The sequence below is a fragment of the Doryrhamphus excisus genome, chromosome 10, assembly GCF_030265055.1.
Source record: "Doryrhamphus excisus isolate RoL2022-K1 chromosome 10, RoL_Dexc_1.0, whole genome shotgun sequence".
Taxonomy (NCBI): domain Eukaryota; kingdom Metazoa; phylum Chordata; class Actinopteri; order Syngnathiformes; family Syngnathidae; genus Doryrhamphus; species Doryrhamphus excisus.
The window spans coordinates 431,701-450,650 of NC_080475.1; the positions used below are offsets into that span (position 1 = coordinate 431,701).

Consider the following 18,950-nt stretch of genomic DNA (forward strand, 5'->3'; position numbering starts at 1 on the left):
ATGAACCAGTGCCTCCTAAACAAGTATTTTATTAGCGGCAGCAAATCAAATGATGGCACAGGTGAGTGAATCACGTTGCTGTGACAATTTGAAGTGGTCACAATGAAACACCACCCATTAGATCCAATACCAAGTGCTGATTTTGCACAAGCTACAAAATCTAGCGCTTCCATTTCTCTGTGGATTTTTCTCACCTTTGCTTCACAAATTATTGTTTGACCATTGAGCATTTTTTTTGGATTAAAAACACTTTACTAGTACACAAATGTGTCAAATGTTTCATTGTGGTGCACAACTTATAAATATCACTGCTTACTACGACTACCATGTGTAAGGTAGCATGGCTTGCCATGTTAACATACATCTCCACAAATTTTCAGACATTCCTCCAAATACAATGCATCAGTACTATTATCTGATGAATTATCAGCATATATTGATATATGATATCATTATGGCAGTCTTTTCATTTTACATGGGGCAAGTTTGGGCAAGTAGTTCTCACCTTAAGGATTCCCCATGGGCAAGTAATTTTTGTTTTTAACGTAGAGCCCTGTACTGTGTCTGGATGGAAAGTAGAGTTGGGAAATCCTGGACATTTTGGACTAGATCTGATACCAAGTAAATATAGGGCCAGTATTACAGTAAATCCTGACGTATAAGCCGCACCCACAAAATTTGGAGGACAAAAAAAAATTATTTGTACGTATATAAGCCGCACATTTCCACATCATAAGTACGTGTTTGTGAGGACCAAGCAGCTCTTTATTCGACAAGTATGTCAACCCATGGGAAATTAAGGAGGTCATTACTCCATATAACTGGCTGACTGGTCATCTTACAGAGAACACTGAAGTCATCACAAATATACAAACAAGTATCAATAAAAGTTTCAAATGGAAAAAAATATTTTAATGTTTTCCCACATTTCATTGGAGGACAAGCAGCATAGAAGATGGATGGACAATGGATAGTGCTGCATTGTTGCCTCTGTCCACCATAGGAGCCCAGAGGGAGGCTGACATCATCGCAGCGCATTATGGGAAAAAGTGGGATAGATTACAAATAGAGCTGTAGATTGTGAAAGAGTAGATCTGTCAGCGTCCATTGGTCAAACTTAAACATGTAAATATTCTTATGCCACAATGACAGCCAAAGCACAACACATCTCCTAGCAGACGTGATGACCTCCCCCTGTTCCACGCTGCTGGCCATCCAAATTTTCCAAACTTTGGATCTATTTATGGAAGCAGTTAAAGTTTCCAGTGGGTATAAAAGGCTTTTCCACGCGTGCCCTCCCATGAAGGGCTCAGGGAAAGAGGTCGCAGGGTCACCACCAACTGGACCAAATGGACCAAAGGGAATCCCCACGTAATAACATGAACACCCTGCACTAGGGAAGGGAATCCTACATTGAATAGCACAATGTAGGACTAGCACATACTTGTTTAGTTATTGTATAATCACTGTGCTGTCATTAATACAATCATTTCTCATCTATATTTTTAACCAGTCTAGATTTTAGCCGGTGTACTTGGAATGTTAATCAATATTTACAGCTCTATTCTATAAATGAACATTTAAGGCTAGTTTTACCTTTAATGAAGAAGTGATTGTTGCCATAGACACAATGTGTCAGCAAAATGGTAATGGTATTATTTCATTTGAACATGCATCAGATTACAATTGAGTGCATCCCATAATCAGTTCACAGTTCCACATGTCCAAAAGGAGTAGGAAGAAGCAAAGCTTATTAAATCCTACCCCTCCATCTGGTACTTTTACAATCTGTTACATTTGTTCACTTCCTGCTTTCCTGATATATAGTTTTTTGTTTTTTTTTTGTTTGTTTTTTTTTGTCACGTACCGAAGTATGAGGTGATATGACCATACAATGACATAATGGGTACATAGTAACATAGTAAAATCAAAACAAACACCACCTCTGTGTTTTGCCATGAGTTATTTCTTTAGTTCAATAGTATTTCTTACCTTGTAGCAAATTGACAACTTTCTAAATTGTGGCTAAATTGTGGCTTATTTTGCTGCTGTGATAAGAAAAAAATAAGTCATGGTAAAACACAAGCATGCTGTCCATGTTGAGCTTTGGCAAGATTAACGTCTTCAGTGACGGTAGATGTATCCTTAAATGTTCATTTATCCTTTCATTTATCATTTCTATGCATTCAAAATAGTCTTATGCATGTAAAGCTATTCAAACTTTAGGATGCTAACAAGGCTGTTTTGTAATAAAAAAATATACATTAAGAGCACAGGTGGACTTATGCAGTGTATTAACCCTGCAAGAAGCGCATCATATTGTATGCAAACTGGAAAAAGGTACGCAAACCGAAGTAAACGTTACCCCAAAAACACATATGCTAACTGAGGTTCCATTGTATCAATATATTTAATCACCATTTTTTGAATGCTAATCAATATAGTTATACATATATATACACATATTCTACATATTAGTATATATTTAGCAAACATACGATACAGCATATTTGTATACATTTAACCATTCTTTTGGATTGCTCATTTTTGTTTATCTATCTCACTTTACTGCTCATCATTGCTTACTTAGCAGGTACTAATTTAATGCGGTACAGTAAAAGATTTTCATCACTGTTTGAATTTGGGAGAGTAAATATTCCTGTGTGACATCTTTCTTGGCAGCATACGACAATAAAAAACGTGTCATCCTCAATGCCGGGCGTTCTCACTAACATTCCTGCCTATTGGTTGTCATGGTGGCAGCTGCACCGAAGCAGGACAGCTCCCCCGCTATATAAGGTACTGCTCTCAGGCACAACAACAAAGCGATTACAACCTTCTGCTACAGCACAAGCTAGAGAGAGACAGAAGAGGGAAACTTCAACCCTGAATCTAAAGACGCAAGGCAGCTTCAGCACTGAAGATATTTTGTTCATTCATCTTTGTATATTGAGAAGATGGCTATTTTGTGTGATAGAGCTCTTTTTCTCTTCTGCTTTATAGCACAGGTAAGTATTTTTTTTTTTTTTGCATTATCAATGCTTTTCTTGGTAACTTCTACCCAATATGTTTCCTTACTCAAAGCAGAGAATCTATTTTGAAAATGTTTTACTCAAAACACATAAAAGGAAATTATTTTCATATTTCCTTCAAACTGATGAATTCCTTCCATGCATTCTTGTACTGTATGTTCTAAACAGGTCTTCACATTAGCCTGGTCCCAAGCTTGTCCTCGTAGGTGCCAGTGCACAGAGGAGCCCCCGATATGTCTCCCTGGGGTGCCCCTCATTCTCGACGACTGCGCCTGCTGCCTCGTGTGCGCGCGCCAGAAAGGTCAGGTGTGTTCTGACATGAACCCCTGTGACATGCGTAAAGGCCTGCAGTGCGACTACGCCTCGGATGACCACAAGAAGACCGGCGTATGTGTGGGTGAGTTGTTTTGTGCAGTATTTAGTGAAGTACGTACTTAAGAAGTAAAACATGACCAAATATGTCTGATTCGATTATGGTATCTCTAGCTCATGAAGGACAAATCTGTCTTCTGGACGGAGTGGTCTACAAGAACGGCGAGACCTTCTTCCCCAACTGCAAGCACCAGTGTTTGTGCCGTGACGGGCAGATCGCCTGTATACCACGCTGTAATATGGACGTCATGTTGCCTGGGCCTGACTGCCCTACGTCAAGGAGGGTGCAGGTCCCTGGGGAGTGCTGCGAGAAGTGGGTGTGTGAGCCCCAGGCGGAAGCCAGTGCACTGGGGGGCTTTGCTATGGCAGGTGAGTAGTGTTAGGCATCTTTAGAATTTGAGCAATTCCGGTTCCTAACAATTATTTTCAGAGGGAGGGTCATAAAAGATTTGCATGGTTGAAATGAGGGCGCTAAACCAAAGTTGAAATTTCTGTCTCTGTGTTTGTTTGTTTGTTTTTATAATATCACCTTTTTGTGGGAATGCACGGCGGTCGAGTGGTTAGCGCACAGACCTCACAGCTAGGAGACCAGGGTTCAATTCCACCCTCTGCCATCTCTGTGTGGAGTTTGCACATTCTCCCCGTGCATGCGTGGGTTTTCTCCGGGTACTCCCACATTCCAAAAACATGCTAGGTTAATTGGCGACTTCAAATTGTCCATAGGTATGAATGTGAGTGTGAATGGTTGTTTGTCTATATGTGCCCTGTGATTGGCCCGCCTCTTGCCCAAAGACAGCTGGGATAGGTCCCAGCACCCCCGTGACCCTCGTGAGGCTAAGCGGTAGAAAATGAATGAATGAAAGACCTTTTTATGAATGACTTATTAATTACCGTGAATTTCTCCCAGGGCTATTAATAACCAGTATAGCCACCATTATATCAAAACAGTATCAACCATTGAACATGAACATAAATATTTAGAAGACTCTTTAAAGACTCTTTAAAACGCTTATGAAAAAAATAATGGTACATATCTGGTTGTTTATGTGTTTGAGAGTGTCTTATAATGCAGAATAGACTAAGTATAACTGAACCATGTTAGTTACTACTAAACTGCGTGGAGTAAATGGTTTGATATAAAATATATTTAACAAACTCTCTTGAATGCAATATTAATTTATTGTGGGACCTACGTACATAGCAACAGCACTATCACTGTTGCTAGGGAGCCATATATCCAACCGCCAACTTGAAATTAACAGCGACGGAGATGAATATCCAACGCCCAACATGGAAAACTAACTTTGCCAAGGTAAACATGTCAAGTGAATAAAGTAACGCGCGGTGTGGTCAACTTCCCGGCTAAAGCTAGCATTCACGTTAGGTAGAATACACAGAATTTGTTAGCTGGATATTTTAATTGGCCACCGTATTCACAATATAAAATATCATTTGTTTGCTGCTTCAATACTGGCATAAGTTATTTATTATTTACATTTCATTAATTTCATTTCACTTTCAGTTATTTATTATTTTATAGCCATTTATAGTTATTTATTGTTTTGCTTACCTGATTGGTTGAAAGAAGTCCGGTGTAGCAAAAAACGTAAACCGTGAATCCTGGGCTGTTTAATCATGTGAGTAGTGCATCCTTCTTTGCGCAATTTCTTGCACAATTTTAGCCAAACAAACAAGTGCCGTCGCACACTCTCCGTGGTTGAAATGAATGATCACAAACGCTCACTCACTTGCCGCCTCTTTTCGTCTGATTTTATACTGCTGGCCAATAACCGAACTTGGGCACCGGAAGTTAAAAAAATAACGTTTCCGGGAGATGTCAAAACCGGTTCCAATCACAGACCTACATTACATAAAAAACTCACGAGCAGTACGTTTTTGTCGCCGTGAGTCCGCCATCTTGTGTAGCACTACCTTGTTAGTTTGCGACTTTCTACGTTTTTAATGATTGTTTCTGAAATTCTGGACGCCATAAGACATTAAAATGCCCTCCTGTGCGGCTGTAAACCACCTATATATGCCTATACACTGCGCACGCTGAGCTGCCAAGTTGTGCTACACAAGATGGTGGCGTGTGCACTGAAGCACTGGGCGGCGGCGACACCACGCTCTGTGTGGTGTGTCCGGGTTTCTGTGGTTCCAATCGATGCTAGATGCCCAACTTTACAGATGAGGGAAGCACATTATTCTTTTTTCCAGATCAAATACAAGAGCTGTATTAACAGTGCTTGTTTTACAAAGATAATATGTAATATAATACCCGTTTATGAGTGATGCATGAATTACAAAAAAACATATTGCTGATATTTTTTTCAAACTTTAGTTGACAGTATTTTTACAGTATTGCTCAAGGAATACTATAGTACAGGGGTCTCAAACTCAATTTACTTGGGGGCCACTGGAGCTCGGGTCTGGGTGAGACTGGGCCACATCAGGTTTTCCAAAAAAAAAAAAAAAAAAAACGCATTTATTAAAAACAAAAAAATTAAAAAAAACAAGAAAAGCTCTGATAAAACATTCCACTGTTCTCAAATATCTTACTTTTTATTTTTCTACACAGAATAAGATGAAAAATACATAAACAAAACAAGAATAAAGAAAATCAATCAATGAGTAATAAATAAATAAATATAATAATAATAATAAAACTGCAAATAATAAAAACTTAAGAAACCACATATAGTTGGTGGGTTGACAAATTATTTTTTTCAGATTAAAATGAACAAAGCATTATTAGAGCCCTGTAGACATGACAAAACACGACTATAGTCACATTATACTTTTTTTTATTTACAACATATTGCGCAACTGCAGGGTCTTGAGACACATGCTAACTCGCAAACTAGAGATCTAGCAACCTAAATGGTAGCCTTCAAGTTATTTCCTTTAAACTTAAATAGCCAAAAGCTTACCACTTCCACACGGATAGGGAGGATAACTATTAACAGTTATTTAACCTTTAACATGAACATTAATCAAACGTAATAATTTTTTCTGGGTACATGATACCATACAGCATCCATATCAAACTTGCGCGGGCCGCACTAACATTAAACTTTCATATCAAGGCGGGGGCCTCAAACTAGTGTCCTGTGGGCCACATTTGGCCCGCGGGCCGCGTGTTTGAGACCCCTGTTATAGTACATTAAACCCAATATTATGAATCATGGACAGCACGTCTAATTTAACGAAACAAGGTAATTGCAACCACAACAAAACATGATTATTGGTGTCATATCATAAATTTATAAAGGCACAATAGATCTTCTCATTAGATGGTATACTGTAAAACGGGGTTATAAGGGACGACGGGGTAATAAGGGACAATTTTCAGGAAAATGTTTTATGAACAATTTGTTCAAGAATATATGCTTCTTTGAAAAAAACAACACAAAGCAGCTTCCTGTTTAACATGAAAGGCAGAATTACATTTTAAAAAAATTCCAGAAAATAGTCCCTTATTATCCTAAAAATTGTCTGTCTAAAAATTTGTCCTCAAAATGATGTTGTGCCGTGTTTCCAGAGCAGATGATAGAGATCCAGTTCCCAGACTTGAGGATAAAAAAACACACATCCCTGCTGTCACACTAGTGCAAGACACACACGCTTGAAAGGTTGTTTACTTAGCTCTGACCTGTCAAAGGAAGAGGTTGGAATGAAGGAAGACACGGAGCAAAGAGAGCGTGACCACAAGCAGAGACATGATGGATCTGTTATTTTCTGGTGATGGGCTCATTTTGATGATGTTCTCCTTTGTGCTCCTGCAGCCTTTCGTCAAGAGGAAACTGCTAGCTTTGATTCCTGGGACCCCAGCCTAAATTGCATTGAACAGACAACGGAATGGGGGGCTTGTTCTCAAACCTGCGGCATGGGAGTATCCACTAGGGTTACCAACAAGAATCGCCACTGTGAGCTGGTGAAGCAGGCCCGCTTGTGCATGGTCAGACCCTGTGAGGACCAGCAAGACCAGACAGCTGTCATGCTGCCAAAGGTGAGACTTTGGGTAAGTTATTGTTTCTCTTTCTATGAATCCTGAATAATCATCTTTTGTGCCTACAGAGAGGCAGTAAATGCCAGAGGATGGTGAGGAGCGACACAGCCGTCCACCTTTCTTATAAGAACTGCACCAGTGTGCACACATACAAACCTCGCTACTGTGGCTCCTGCACGGATGGACGCTGCTGCACCCCTCACAGAACCAAGACCGCCTTGGTGGATTTCACATGTCCAGGCAGTAAAACCAGCAAGAGGCCTGTCATGGTCATCCTGACCTGTGCGTGCCACAATAACTGCCCACGAGACAACGCGGTGTGGCAACCTTCAGAGCTGACCTACAGTGGCATGAAGTGAACAATCTATGGAAATATTCATTTGAGCTGGAGAGCAGGACCAATGCCCGTGCAACAACTGTTTAACATGAGTTGCATCAACTCTAAACTTTAGTGAGCACTTCTGTTGTATATAAATAGTTCAGAGAGGTCGGATTTATGATTGACGACATGTGGACACTCTTGTGCACATGAGAGTCTATTATTCTTTTTAGAATGAAAGCGCTTAAACCTTAGGAGATGAAGAGGCTCTCTTCTGATAAATTGAACTATAAACTAAAAAGTACTGTTGTTGTGACAAAAAGCTTTATTTGAGGACCAAGGCAGTGAGAATATAATTTCAGGTTTGCCTTTAACCCTTAACACTTATTGTAATAGTTTATATCACTGCAAGGGTCGAAATGAAAGCTTGCAGTGGACAGTTTTCAAGTGTGGGATGCATTTTTGAAATAACTGGACCGTGCTCGACGACCTGGCCCTAAAAAAAAATGGGCTCAACCTGTGATCAGAGGACATTATTGAGACTCTGTGCCATTTCTCACGTCTGCCTGAAATCACCTGCCTTGTTGTAATCCATGCAATTGTTATTTGCTGGTGTAAATGACAGGAGATTTTTTTGCTCTACAGTTGATTTTTTTCCCCTATTTTTATTGTTTTTTTGCACCAAACTTATAACTGTTACCAGGGAGGTTGTGGTATCCTGCAAAAATCATCTTTTAATAATTAATGTTAATTAATTAATCTCATAAATGGTATCAGCGACTAAAGAAGAGTAGATGAATGTATGTATGACTGACTGTATGTTGTTATCTCCAGCTGGATTTGACACTGTTTTTATGAATTTGCCTTTTTACACCAACACAATGGATCTGAAATAAAAACAACCACAATATAAAGTGTAGACACAGCTTTTATTTGAAAGATTAGACAAAAATATGACATCCACTGTTTAGGACAGGGGTATCAAACTCAATTTACCTGGGGGCCACTGGAGCTAGGGTCTGGGCAAGGCTGGGCCGCATCAGGTGTTCCAAAAAAAAAAAAAAAACGCATTTATTAAAAACAGAAAAATATACAAACTTTTTCAGTGCTTTGGTTCCGATTTTCTACAATAAAAGCTCTGATAAAACATTCCACTGTTCTCAAATATCTTAATTTTTATTTTTCTGCACAAGATAAGATGAAAAATAAATAAACAAATCAAGAATAAAGAAAATCAGCAATCAGTAATAAATAAATATAATAATAATAATAAAACGGCAAATAATAAAAACTTAAGAAACCACATATAGTTGGTGGGTAGACAAATTATTTTTTTCAGATTAAAATTAACAAAGCATTATTAGAGCCGTGTAGACATGACAAAACACGACTATAGTCACATTTATACTCTTTTTATTTACAACATATTGCATAACTGCAGGGTCTTGAGACACATACATAGCCAAAAACCTACCACTTCCACACGGATAGGGAGGGTAACTATTAACAGTTATTTAACCTTTAACATGAACATTAATCAAACGTAATAATTTTTTCTGGGTACATGATACCATACAGCATCCATATCAAACTTGCGCGGGCCGCACTAACATTAAACTTTCATATCAAAGCGGGGGCCTCAAACTAGTGTCCTGTGGGCCACATTTGGCCCGCGGGCCGCGTGTTTGAGACCCATGGTTTAGGATTTACAGACATAGATATGTCTTTATTAGTCCCACGAGTGGAAATTCAACAGTATTTAGGGGCTTTGCCGTTTGATACCTGGGCCTTCACTGATGTAACTCCACAATAGGAGATAGGCCACAATAGGCCACCAGTCCAGGGTGTACCCAGCCTGTATAGAAAATCGATGGATGGATGCATTTTTTGAAGAGCACAGCATGCATCAGTAATATTCATTCATTCATTCATTTTCTACCGCTTATCCTCACAAGGGTCGCGGGGGTGCTGGAGCCTATCCCAGCTGTCTTCGGGCGAGAAGCGGGGTACATACTGGACTGGTGGCCAGCCAATCAAAGGGCACATATAGACAAACAATTTGGAGTGGCCAATTAACCTAGCATGTTTTTGGAATGTGGGAGGAAACCGGAGTACCCGGAGAAAACCCACGCATGCACGGGGAGAACATGCAAACTCCACACAGAGATGGCCGAGGGTGGAATTGAACCCTGATCTCCTAGTTGTGAGGTCTGCGCGCTACCACTCCACCACCGGGCAGCCCCCCAATCAGTAATATTGTCCAAAAAATGTCCAGTGTCCAATACCAGTACTTTGTATGAAGGTACATTGTACAGAATTTCACCTCACTTCACAGCAACTTCAACCCTCATTTCAAGCCTCACTGGTGGTTGACGTTGACCTATACTGCTGAACCGTACTCATGAGGTCACAGTGGAAAACCCTGCTCGTCCTTTGGGGAGCTATTTCAAGCAGAACTCTAGGAAAAAGCTTTGGACTCGGCAGGGAAATGTTCTCCCCGTGCATGCGTGGGTTTTCTCCGGGTACTCCGGTTTCCTCCCACATTCCAAAAACATGCTAGGTTAATTGGCCACTCCAAATTGTCCATAGGTATGAATGTGAGTGTGAATGGTTGTTTGTCTATATGTGCCCTGTGATTGGCTGGCGACCAGTCCAGGGTGTACCCCGCCTCTCGCCCGAAGACAGCTGGAATAGGCTCCAGCACCCCTTCAACCCTTGTGAGGATAAGCGGTAGAAAATGAATGAATGAATAGTACATAGGCCAAGGAAGAACAACGTTACGTTTTATTTTTGTATTTATTTTTACTTAATTTACTTTTATTTAATTCATGTCAGAATAGCCTGTTTTTACAGATGGTTCTGTTTGTGACTTGTTTTCGTATGCTACTCCATGGTGGCCAAAAACCCATGGCAAATGACTTCTACATAATGCTGAATAACAATATCATAAGAATAGAAACTGTATGATGCAATACAGTTGTACAATACTGCAAACTACAATACAGCGATGTTTTGTGTAAAAAAAGAGTACCTGTCTGATAACTCCGACAAAACATTATTGTCAATATCCCTTTATTATGAAAATATTTTCATTTTAATTTTTATCAACGTATTTGTATTGAAACAAATATAAACAGATAATACTATATGTTGTATATTTTTCAAAGCATCGATTTCAAGCAGTACAGTAATGCCATGATTTTATGTTAAGTTACATTGAAATACTTCCGCTTTTACTGAAGGACAGTAAGACAGGAAACCACTGGTAGAGGAAGAGACGGTTGAGTCAAAGAAATAATATAAATATTTTTATCCTCTGTATTTATATTTTAAAGAAAGTAACAACTGGCTTTTCTTCTGTTCTCCCCATGCATTGGTTTTCTGTGTGTTAACTTTTATGAATGTGAATATGAACTTTAAAAACTAATAATTTTGCTTTACTGTCACCATTGAAGGCAGCTATTCTGTCATGACGTCAGGGTAAACATGAGGAGGGCCTCCGAACGTCTGGCCTTCGTAGACCAGGTAGGCTACTGGCCTAGTAGGATGCAGACCCCGAATTCATTCATTCATTTTCTACCGCTTATCCTCATGAGGGTGGCAGGGGGTGCTGGAGCCTATCCCAGCTGTCTTCAGGTGAGAGGCAGGGTACACCCTGGACTGGTGGCCAGCCAATCACAGGGCACATATAGACAAACAACCATTCACACTCACATTCATACCTATGGACAATTTGGAGTCGCCAATTAACCTAGCATGTTTTTGGAATGTGGGAGGAAACCGGAGTACCCGGAGAAAACCCACGCATGCACGGGGAGAACATGCAAACTCCACACAGAGATGGCCGAGGGTGGAATTGAATCAGGGTCTCCTAGCTGTCAGGTCTGCTGCTATGCTGATTGATGGGTATGAAGCATAGCGAGAGTAGACGCTGCCCTCTAGCGGTGTATAGGAATATAGCTATGAAGCGGCAGTGATCTCTGTTGCTGACATTGTAAATACAGTATATCTTTTTAGGAAGGACACATTTTTGTCACAAGTTTATTTCTTAAAATGCATAACAAGAATTGACAACCCCCAGTTTTTTTTCCAGTTATTGATTGAAATTCAATTCATTCATTTCGGGCGAGAGGCGGGGTACACCCTGGACTACAAAGCGGTAAAGGGGGTAAAGGTAAAATAGACATATTTCTCCTTGAACTGAACTCATGCGGAACTAAAAGTGTCTCTGATTATGGAGCCAATGAACATGATTATTAGAATGCCAACGTAATGCATTTATAATAAAGGCGCTTGTCAGGTTGCTGCTGTGCTTTGGTGATTGGTGGCTGCAGTTTCCTGTTTGGATCGGGTAAGGAATCCATGAGCACCAGAGGGGCCTCATTTGCACCATCATTGTGCGGGCAGGGGCTGAAGTACGGGAAAATTCTCTCATTGAAAGCACCGCCGTTGAAAGAATAGATGAGAGTGGTGGTGTCCACATTGTAGAAGGACACCAGACCTTCCTCGTAATCTACAAACACTCCGATATGCTCAGGTTTGCTTTTGAAGCGCAGTCGGACAAGACTATTGTGGAGAGCCTTCAGATGTTTGTTATTTCTCCATCTGAGCAGCCAGGTGTTACTCCAGAATTTATCAGTGAGATTCCGGGTCTGGCAACTCCTACATCCCAGTCGGTCTTCATTGCAGCCTGAAAAAGTAGAATCTTCCTTTGGTAAAGCCCTGATTTGCCAGCACGAAGGCATAATTGCACAATTGTTTCAGTCCACTTGAGAAACACAAAATGTCCTAAGTCCACACTCGTTTTAAATCCTCCGAATAGATCAGCATGTCACTTTCAGAGGAAAGGTCGTAGGTCATGTCCACTGCATACTGCTGTCGGACTATATCCAATCTTTGGCCTTCAGGGACACTTGCCAGATCTGTGATTGGCTGTGCTGGTTTCTTGGTTTCTTCATTGGTTCTTCATGAAAAACCTTTCCACAACATGCCCTGAAGCTTACAGCAGCCGGTTCCATCTTCTTGCTCATAGTGTCTTGATTCAGAGCCATCCTCACATCCTCGTTTAAGGTATTTGCTCAATTTTGCTAGCTAAAGATAAAAGCTAAAACAAACACATAGTCTAAAAAATACAGATAAAAGATACTTTTACACAAAAAGCACACAAAAAAGGACTAACGTGACAACTGACAGTTAAGTTGAAAACATCGGGTACGCATATGACAGCTTGCCAGCTTTCCAGACGCCTTGATGCCCCTGCGAACAAAGGAAAAGATGCCTTGATGCCCCTGCAAACAAAGGAAAAGATGCCTTGATGCCCCTGCAAACAAAGGAAAAGATGCCTTGATGCCCCTGCGAACAAAGGAAAAGATGCCTTTACGCCCCCGCGAACAAAGGAAAAGATGCCTTGATGCCCCTGTGAACACAGGAAAAGATGCCTTGATGCCCCTGTGAACAAAGGAAAAGATGCCTTGATGCCCCTGTGAACAAAGGAAAAGATGCCTTGATGCCCCTGCGAACAAAGGAAAAGATGCCTTGATGCCCCTGCGAACAAAGGAAAAGATGCCTTGATGCCCCTGCGAACAAAGGAAAAGATGCCTTGATGCCCCTGCGAACAAAGAAAAAGATGCCCTGATGCCCCTGTGAACAAAGGAAAAGATGCCTTGATGCCCCTGTGAACACAGGAAAAGATGCCTTGATGCCCCTGCGAACAAAGGAAAAGATGCCTTGATGCCCCTGCGAACAAAGGAAAAGATGCCTTGATGCCCCTGCGAACAAAGGAAAAGATGCCTTGATGCCCCTGTGAACACAGGAAAAGATGCCTTGATGCCCCTGTGAACAAAGGAAAAGATACCTTGATGCCCCTGTGAACAAAGGAAAAGATGCCTTGATGCCCCTGCGAACAAAGGAAAAGATGCCTTGATGCCCCTGCGAACAAAGGAAAAGATGCCTTGATGCCCCTGTGAACACAGGAAAAGATGCCTTGATGCCCCTGTGAACAAAGGAAAAGATACCTTGATGCCCCTGTGAACAAAGGAAAAGATGCCTTGATGCCCCTGCGAACACAGGAAAAGATGCCTTGATGCCCCCGCAAACAAAAGAAAAGATGCCTTTATGCCCCCGCGAACAAAGGAAAAGATGCCTTAATGCCCCTGTGAACAAAGGAAAAGATGCCTTTACGCCCCCGCGAACAAAGGAAAAGATGCCTTGATGCCCCTGTGAACACAGGAAAAGATGCCTTGATGCCCCTGTGAACAAAGGAAAAGATGCCTTGATGCCCCTGTGAACAAAGGAAAAGATGCCTTGATGCCCCTGCGAACAAAGGAAAAGATGCCTTGATGCCCCTGCGAACAAAGGAAAAGATGCCTGGATGCCCCTGCGAACAAAGGAAAAGATGCCTTGATGCCCCTGCGAACAAAGGAAAAGATGCCTTGATGCCCCTGCGAACAAAGGAAAAGATGCCCTGATGCCCCTGTGAACAAAGGAAAAGATGCCTTGATGCCCCTGTGAACACAGGAAAAGATGCCTTGATGCCCCTGCGAACAAAGGAAAAGATGCCTTGATGCCCCTGCGAACAAAGGAAAAGATGCCTTGATGCCCCTGCGAACAAAGGAAAAGATGCCTTGATGCCCCTGTGAACACAGGAAAAGATGCCTTGATGCCCCTGTGAACAAAGGAAAAGATACCTTGATGCCCCTGTGAACAAAGGAAAAGATGCCTTGATGCCCCTGCGAACACAGGAAAAGATGCCTTGATGCCCCCGCAAACAAAAGAAAAGATGCCTTTATGCCCCCGCGAACAAAGGAAAAGATGCCTTAATGCCCCTGTGAACAAAGGAAAAGATGCCTTGATGCCCCTGCAAACAAAGGAAAAGATGCCTTAATGTCCCTGCGAACAAAGGACCCTGTGAACAAAGGAAAAGATGCCTTGATGCCCCTGTGAACAAAGGAAAATATGCCTTGATGCCCCTGCAAACAAAGAAAAAGATGCCTTAATGCCCCTGCAAACAAAGGAAAAGGTACCTTGATGCCCCTGCAAACAAAGGAAAAGATGCCTTGATGCCCCTGCGAACAAAGGAAAAGATGCCTTGATGCCCCTGCGAACAAAGGAAAAGATGCCTTGATGCCCCTGTGAACAAAGGAAAAGATACCTTGATGCCCCTGTGAACAAAGGAAAAAATGCCTTGATGCCCCTGCAAACAAAAGAAAAGATGCCTTGATGCCCCCACGAACAAAGGAAAGGATGCCTTGATGCCCCTGGGAACACAGGAAAAGATGCCTTGATGCCACTGCGAACAAAGGAAAAGATGCCTTGATGCCCCTGCAAACAAAGGAAAAAAGATGCCTTGATGCCCCTGCGAACAAAGGAAAAGATGCCCTGATGCCCCTGTGAACAAAGGAAAAGATGCCTTGATGCCCCTGTGAACACAGGAAAAGATGCCTTGATGCCCCTGTGAACAAAGGAAAAGATACATTGATGCCCCTGCAAACAAAAGAAAAGATGCCTTGATGCCCCTGTGAACAAAGGAAAAGATGCCTTAATGCCCCTGTGAACAAAGGAAAAGATGCCTTGATGCCCCTGCAAACAAAGGAAAAGATGCCTTAATGTCCCTGCGAACAAAGGACCCTGTGAACAAAGGAAAAGATGCCTTGATGCCCCTGTGAACAAAGGAAAATATGCCTTGATGCCCCTGCAAACAAAGGAAAAGATGCCTTAATGCCCCTGCGAACAAAGGAAAAGATACCTCGATGCCCCTGTGAACAAAGGAAAAGATTCCTTGATGCCCCTGTGAACAAAGGAAAAGATGCCTTGATGCCCCTGCGAACACAGGAAAAGATGCCTTGATGCCCCTGCAAACAAAAGAAAAGATGCCTTGATGCCCCCGCGAACAAAGGAAAAGATGCCTTGATGCCCCCGCGAACAAAGGAAAAGATGCCTTGATGCCCCTGCGAACAAAGGAAAAAAGATGCCTTGATGCCCCTGCGAACAAAGGAAAAGATGCCTTGATGCCCCTATGAACAAAGGAAAAGATGCCTTCATGCCCCTGCTAACAAAGGAAAAGATGCCTTGATGCCCCTGCGAACAAAGGAAAAGATGCCTTGATGCCCCTATGAACAAAGGAAAAGATGCCTTGATGCCCCTATGAACAAAGGAAAAGATGCCTTGATGCCCCTGTGAACAAAGGTAAAGATGCCTTGATGCCCCTGCGAACAAAGGAAAAGATGCCTTGATGCCCCTGCGAACACAGGAAAAGATGCCTTGATGCCCCTGTGAACAAAGGAAATATGCCTTGATGCCCCTGTGAACAAAGGAAAAGATTCCTTTATGCCCCTGCAAACAAAGGAAAAGATGCCTTGATGCCCCTGCGAACAAAGGAAATGATGCCTTGATGCCCCTGCGAACAAACAAAAGCAGAAACACCATGAAGGAAGCGGTTCAAGCAAGGGCAGCGACGAAAACTGATTGGTCCAGGACTCCAGCCTCTTACACAATCTTGAGTGTATAAAAGGCTGGGCAGGGAAAGGAAGGGTGCTTTTTTGCAGCTGCGCTGTAATAAGACCCGCCTACTTGTAGGCATACAGGGACTGCAGATAAGCCTGGACGTCTGTATTAGGTGTTGTTGTCAGGAATAAACAATCTGGTTCTCATTCTATGATTTGGTTCTTTAAGATTCCCTTATCCTCTATTCGAAACCCACTAAGAGTCCTCAGGGGAGGTTTTCTACATTGTCCACACTGTGCTGATTCATGATGCGAACCTCAGACCAGTTCTTGGTGTGTAGAGTGGAAGATGAGAAGGAGCGAGCACCTCTAATGAGCTCAAGGTGATCTTCCATGCCTGAGAGGTGCTTCAGTTTGGTGCGAGTCATCTGAAGTTGGATTATTTCTTCTTTCAGCTCTTTGAGCAAAATTTCAGCTTGCTGCTCAGCCGCTTTGTGTTTGTTTTCAATGGCCTGACCCATCTTAGCCATCTGCATCTTGATGGAACTTGGAAAATCCAGCTGCTCCTGAACCTTCTTTTCTCGGCCTTTTGCTTCCGCAGACCAGCCTTCTGCTGCAGATACTCGTCCTCTATAGACATGGTGTCGTGTCCCTGGTGTTCTACACAAGATGCACAGAAATGAGCAAGGTCGTTCCTGCAGAAAGACTCACAAAACTTGTTGTGTTTCTTGCATATTTTATCTGAGAGGTTCTTCCCAGGATGAGTCAGCTTGTGACTCAAAGAGACAGCATTCCTCCGGTGAGGCTCCAGGTGAGTTCCACAATAAGACACCAAGCAAACCAAACATGTCTTTATGGCTTTGTATTTGATGCCAAGGCAACAGTCGCACGGCACTTCGTCTGGTTTGAGCGGTATGGCGTGATGGGCCTTGAAGTTCTCCACTATCTCCTTGAAGCCGGTGTTGACATTCAGTTTGAGACCTTTGGTGAACTTTGGGGCAATGACACTGCTCTTTGCCCTTCTAGTGCTTGCTGATACATGCCTGGCAGAAGTTGTGGCCGCATGGTGACAAAACGGGCTCGGTAAACACGTCCAGGCAGGTGGAGCACAGGAACTGGTCTTCAGACAAGAAACTGCTTGCTGTGGCCATGTCTGCAGAAAGACACAACGCAAAGACCAATGGACTCACTTACATATGAGAGTAATTCAAATATAAGCACTTCCACAACAAGAAAGCTAGCATGCCTTTTTAGTTAGCTCTACAAAGGTTGAATTGAGGCTTCTTGTTTGTTAAAGACCTTTCAGTCTTAATCATTAAGACATGTACAGTGTGGGGTTATCCTATTTATGTCTTCGGTCTGTTATTGTTGCCACCGGGCATGCTGCAGCTGCAGCTGGAATGGTAAAAGTTAAAGAGGCAAGATGGCGCCGTGGTGCAGGGGTGAAGTTCACAACACAGACAAGACGAGAGCTTTTTGGCCTGGGTGACAGTTTAGCTGGGGTGGATGTCACCAAGAACTTGGGTTTATCCCCCAGCAAGACGGCTGCGGCGTCGGGAGCTGCCGGAGGGACAGCGAGGGAAACATCCGGCCGATCGTGGAGGACATCATGCAATGGGAGAGGTGGACTATCCGTTGAGGCAGAGAGGGAGGCTGGATGTGTGGTAGATTTGGACCGTGGAGATGGGAGACGGAAAGTGATGGTGTCCATTAGGAGCTCAGCCTCGCGGACCCTGTGCATGGTAGTAATGAGCTCCTCCAACTCGTGGGTTTTTTCCCAGGAGGATCGAGCAGTCATGGCAGCCGGAAGTGGAGGTAAGTGGGGCCATGGTGGTTAAGGTTGCTGAAAAACAGTAGGCAGACGGCCAGAGCAAGGCTGAAAGTTCACGGTTCTGCTTATGGCAGGCAGCAGTGGAGTAGAAGAGTGGTGGTTAGCGGAGACAGAGACTTACACTTACTCTGTGTAGAAACGGCGTCGGGTTCGCAACTGAGAAGTAGCAACAGTACAGGATATGAAGGAGCGAGACTTACAGACAAGGGCCCAGAAAAGGGCCCAATACAGTTCTGACATTCGTGGAAAGACTATATAAATCTTGTACAATAGTTTGTATGTCTGGGCCTTACCTTCACGTTTCGTCGTTGTGCAAAGTCAAGTTTCATTTCTGAGCCTCCCTTGTCCTCTGTGCCTTATATTAACCCATTAATAGCCCAATCTGGTCTTTGGACAAGAAGTACGCTCAAGTGTGAGCCTTCTGTGTTTGTTGGGCATTTTCTAAACCTGTTGTTGGCTCCTCCCTGAGCCCCAAAACCTGCTTTTTGTTTGTTTTACCATAACATCGACATACACAATATACTTTCATTTAATGTTCCTTTTGGGGACATTTGTTCTAATAAAGAGCCTGCTGACCAGCTGCATCTCCGTCTGGTCTGGGAGCTGTAAGGCCTCGGACTGGATGTTACTGCAGAGAGTGGTGAGGACAGCGGAGAAGATCATTGGGACCCCTCTCCCTCCCATTCAGGACATAGCAAACATATCAAGAGCTCATCGGATCTACTCTGACCCCACACACCCCCAGCATGGACTGTTTGGGAGAAGGCTCTGCAGCATCCGCTGTAGAACAACCAGGTTTAGAGACAGCTACTTCCCCCTGGCCATCAGACTGCTCAATGCCAAATAAGCCCCTCTACCTGCCCACACGCACACGCAAAACTTAAATTATTCTTATTTATTCAAAATTATTTCAATTATTTGTACAAATTACTGTTTACACAGTACA

The 18,950-nt window shown here is 42.7% G+C and overlaps 1 protein-coding gene, 1 long non-coding RNA gene and 1 pseudogene across 3 annotated transcripts in view; 1 reads left to right on the forward strand and 2 right to left on the reverse strand.

Moving 5' to 3' along the window:
* The window catches only part of LOC131137450 (uncharacterized), a 40,885-nt gene extending 35,688 nt beyond the window's left edge, over positions 1-5,197 (reverse strand). For both annotated transcript variants that reach the window (XR_009131918.1, XR_009131919.1), the window contains exon 1: positions 4,975-5,197. This is a non-coding gene — a long non-coding RNA (uncharacterized LOC131137450). The remainder of the gene's footprint in view (positions 1-4,974) is intronic.
* LOC131137430 (CCN family member 3-like) lies at positions 2,845-8,831 on the forward strand. The gene is made up of 5 exons (XM_058085400.1): positions 2,845-3,008; positions 3,201-3,429; positions 3,519-3,773; positions 7,190-7,413; positions 7,482-8,831. Exons 1-5 carry the CDS (start codon positions 2,958-2,960, stop codon positions 7,770-7,772), a joined length of 1,050 nt encoding a protein of 349 aa, XP_057941383.1. The 5' UTR covers positions 2,845-2,957; the 3' UTR covers positions 7,773-8,831.
* Positions 8,832-11,988: 3,157 nt separating this feature from the next.
* LOC131136772 (E3 ubiquitin-protein ligase TRIM21-like) lies at positions 11,989-17,324 on the reverse strand (annotated as a pseudogene).
* Positions 17,325-18,950: the final 1,626 nt, after the last annotated feature.

Excerpts from the sequence above, each read along its gene's own strand:
- LOC131137430 (XM_058085400.1), top strand. The coding sequence starts at position 2,958 with ATGGCTATTTTGTGTGATAGAGCTCTTTTTCTCTTCTGCTTTATAGCA. Across the intron at positions 3,009-3,200 it reads TCTTCTGCTTTATAGCACAG|GTCTTCACATTAGCCTGGTC; the intron begins GTAAGTATTTTT and ends TGTTCTAAACAG. Across the intron at positions 3,430-3,518 it reads GAAGACCGGCGTATGTGTGG|CTCATGAAGGACAAATCTGT; the intron begins GTGAGTTGTTTT and ends TGGTATCTCTAG.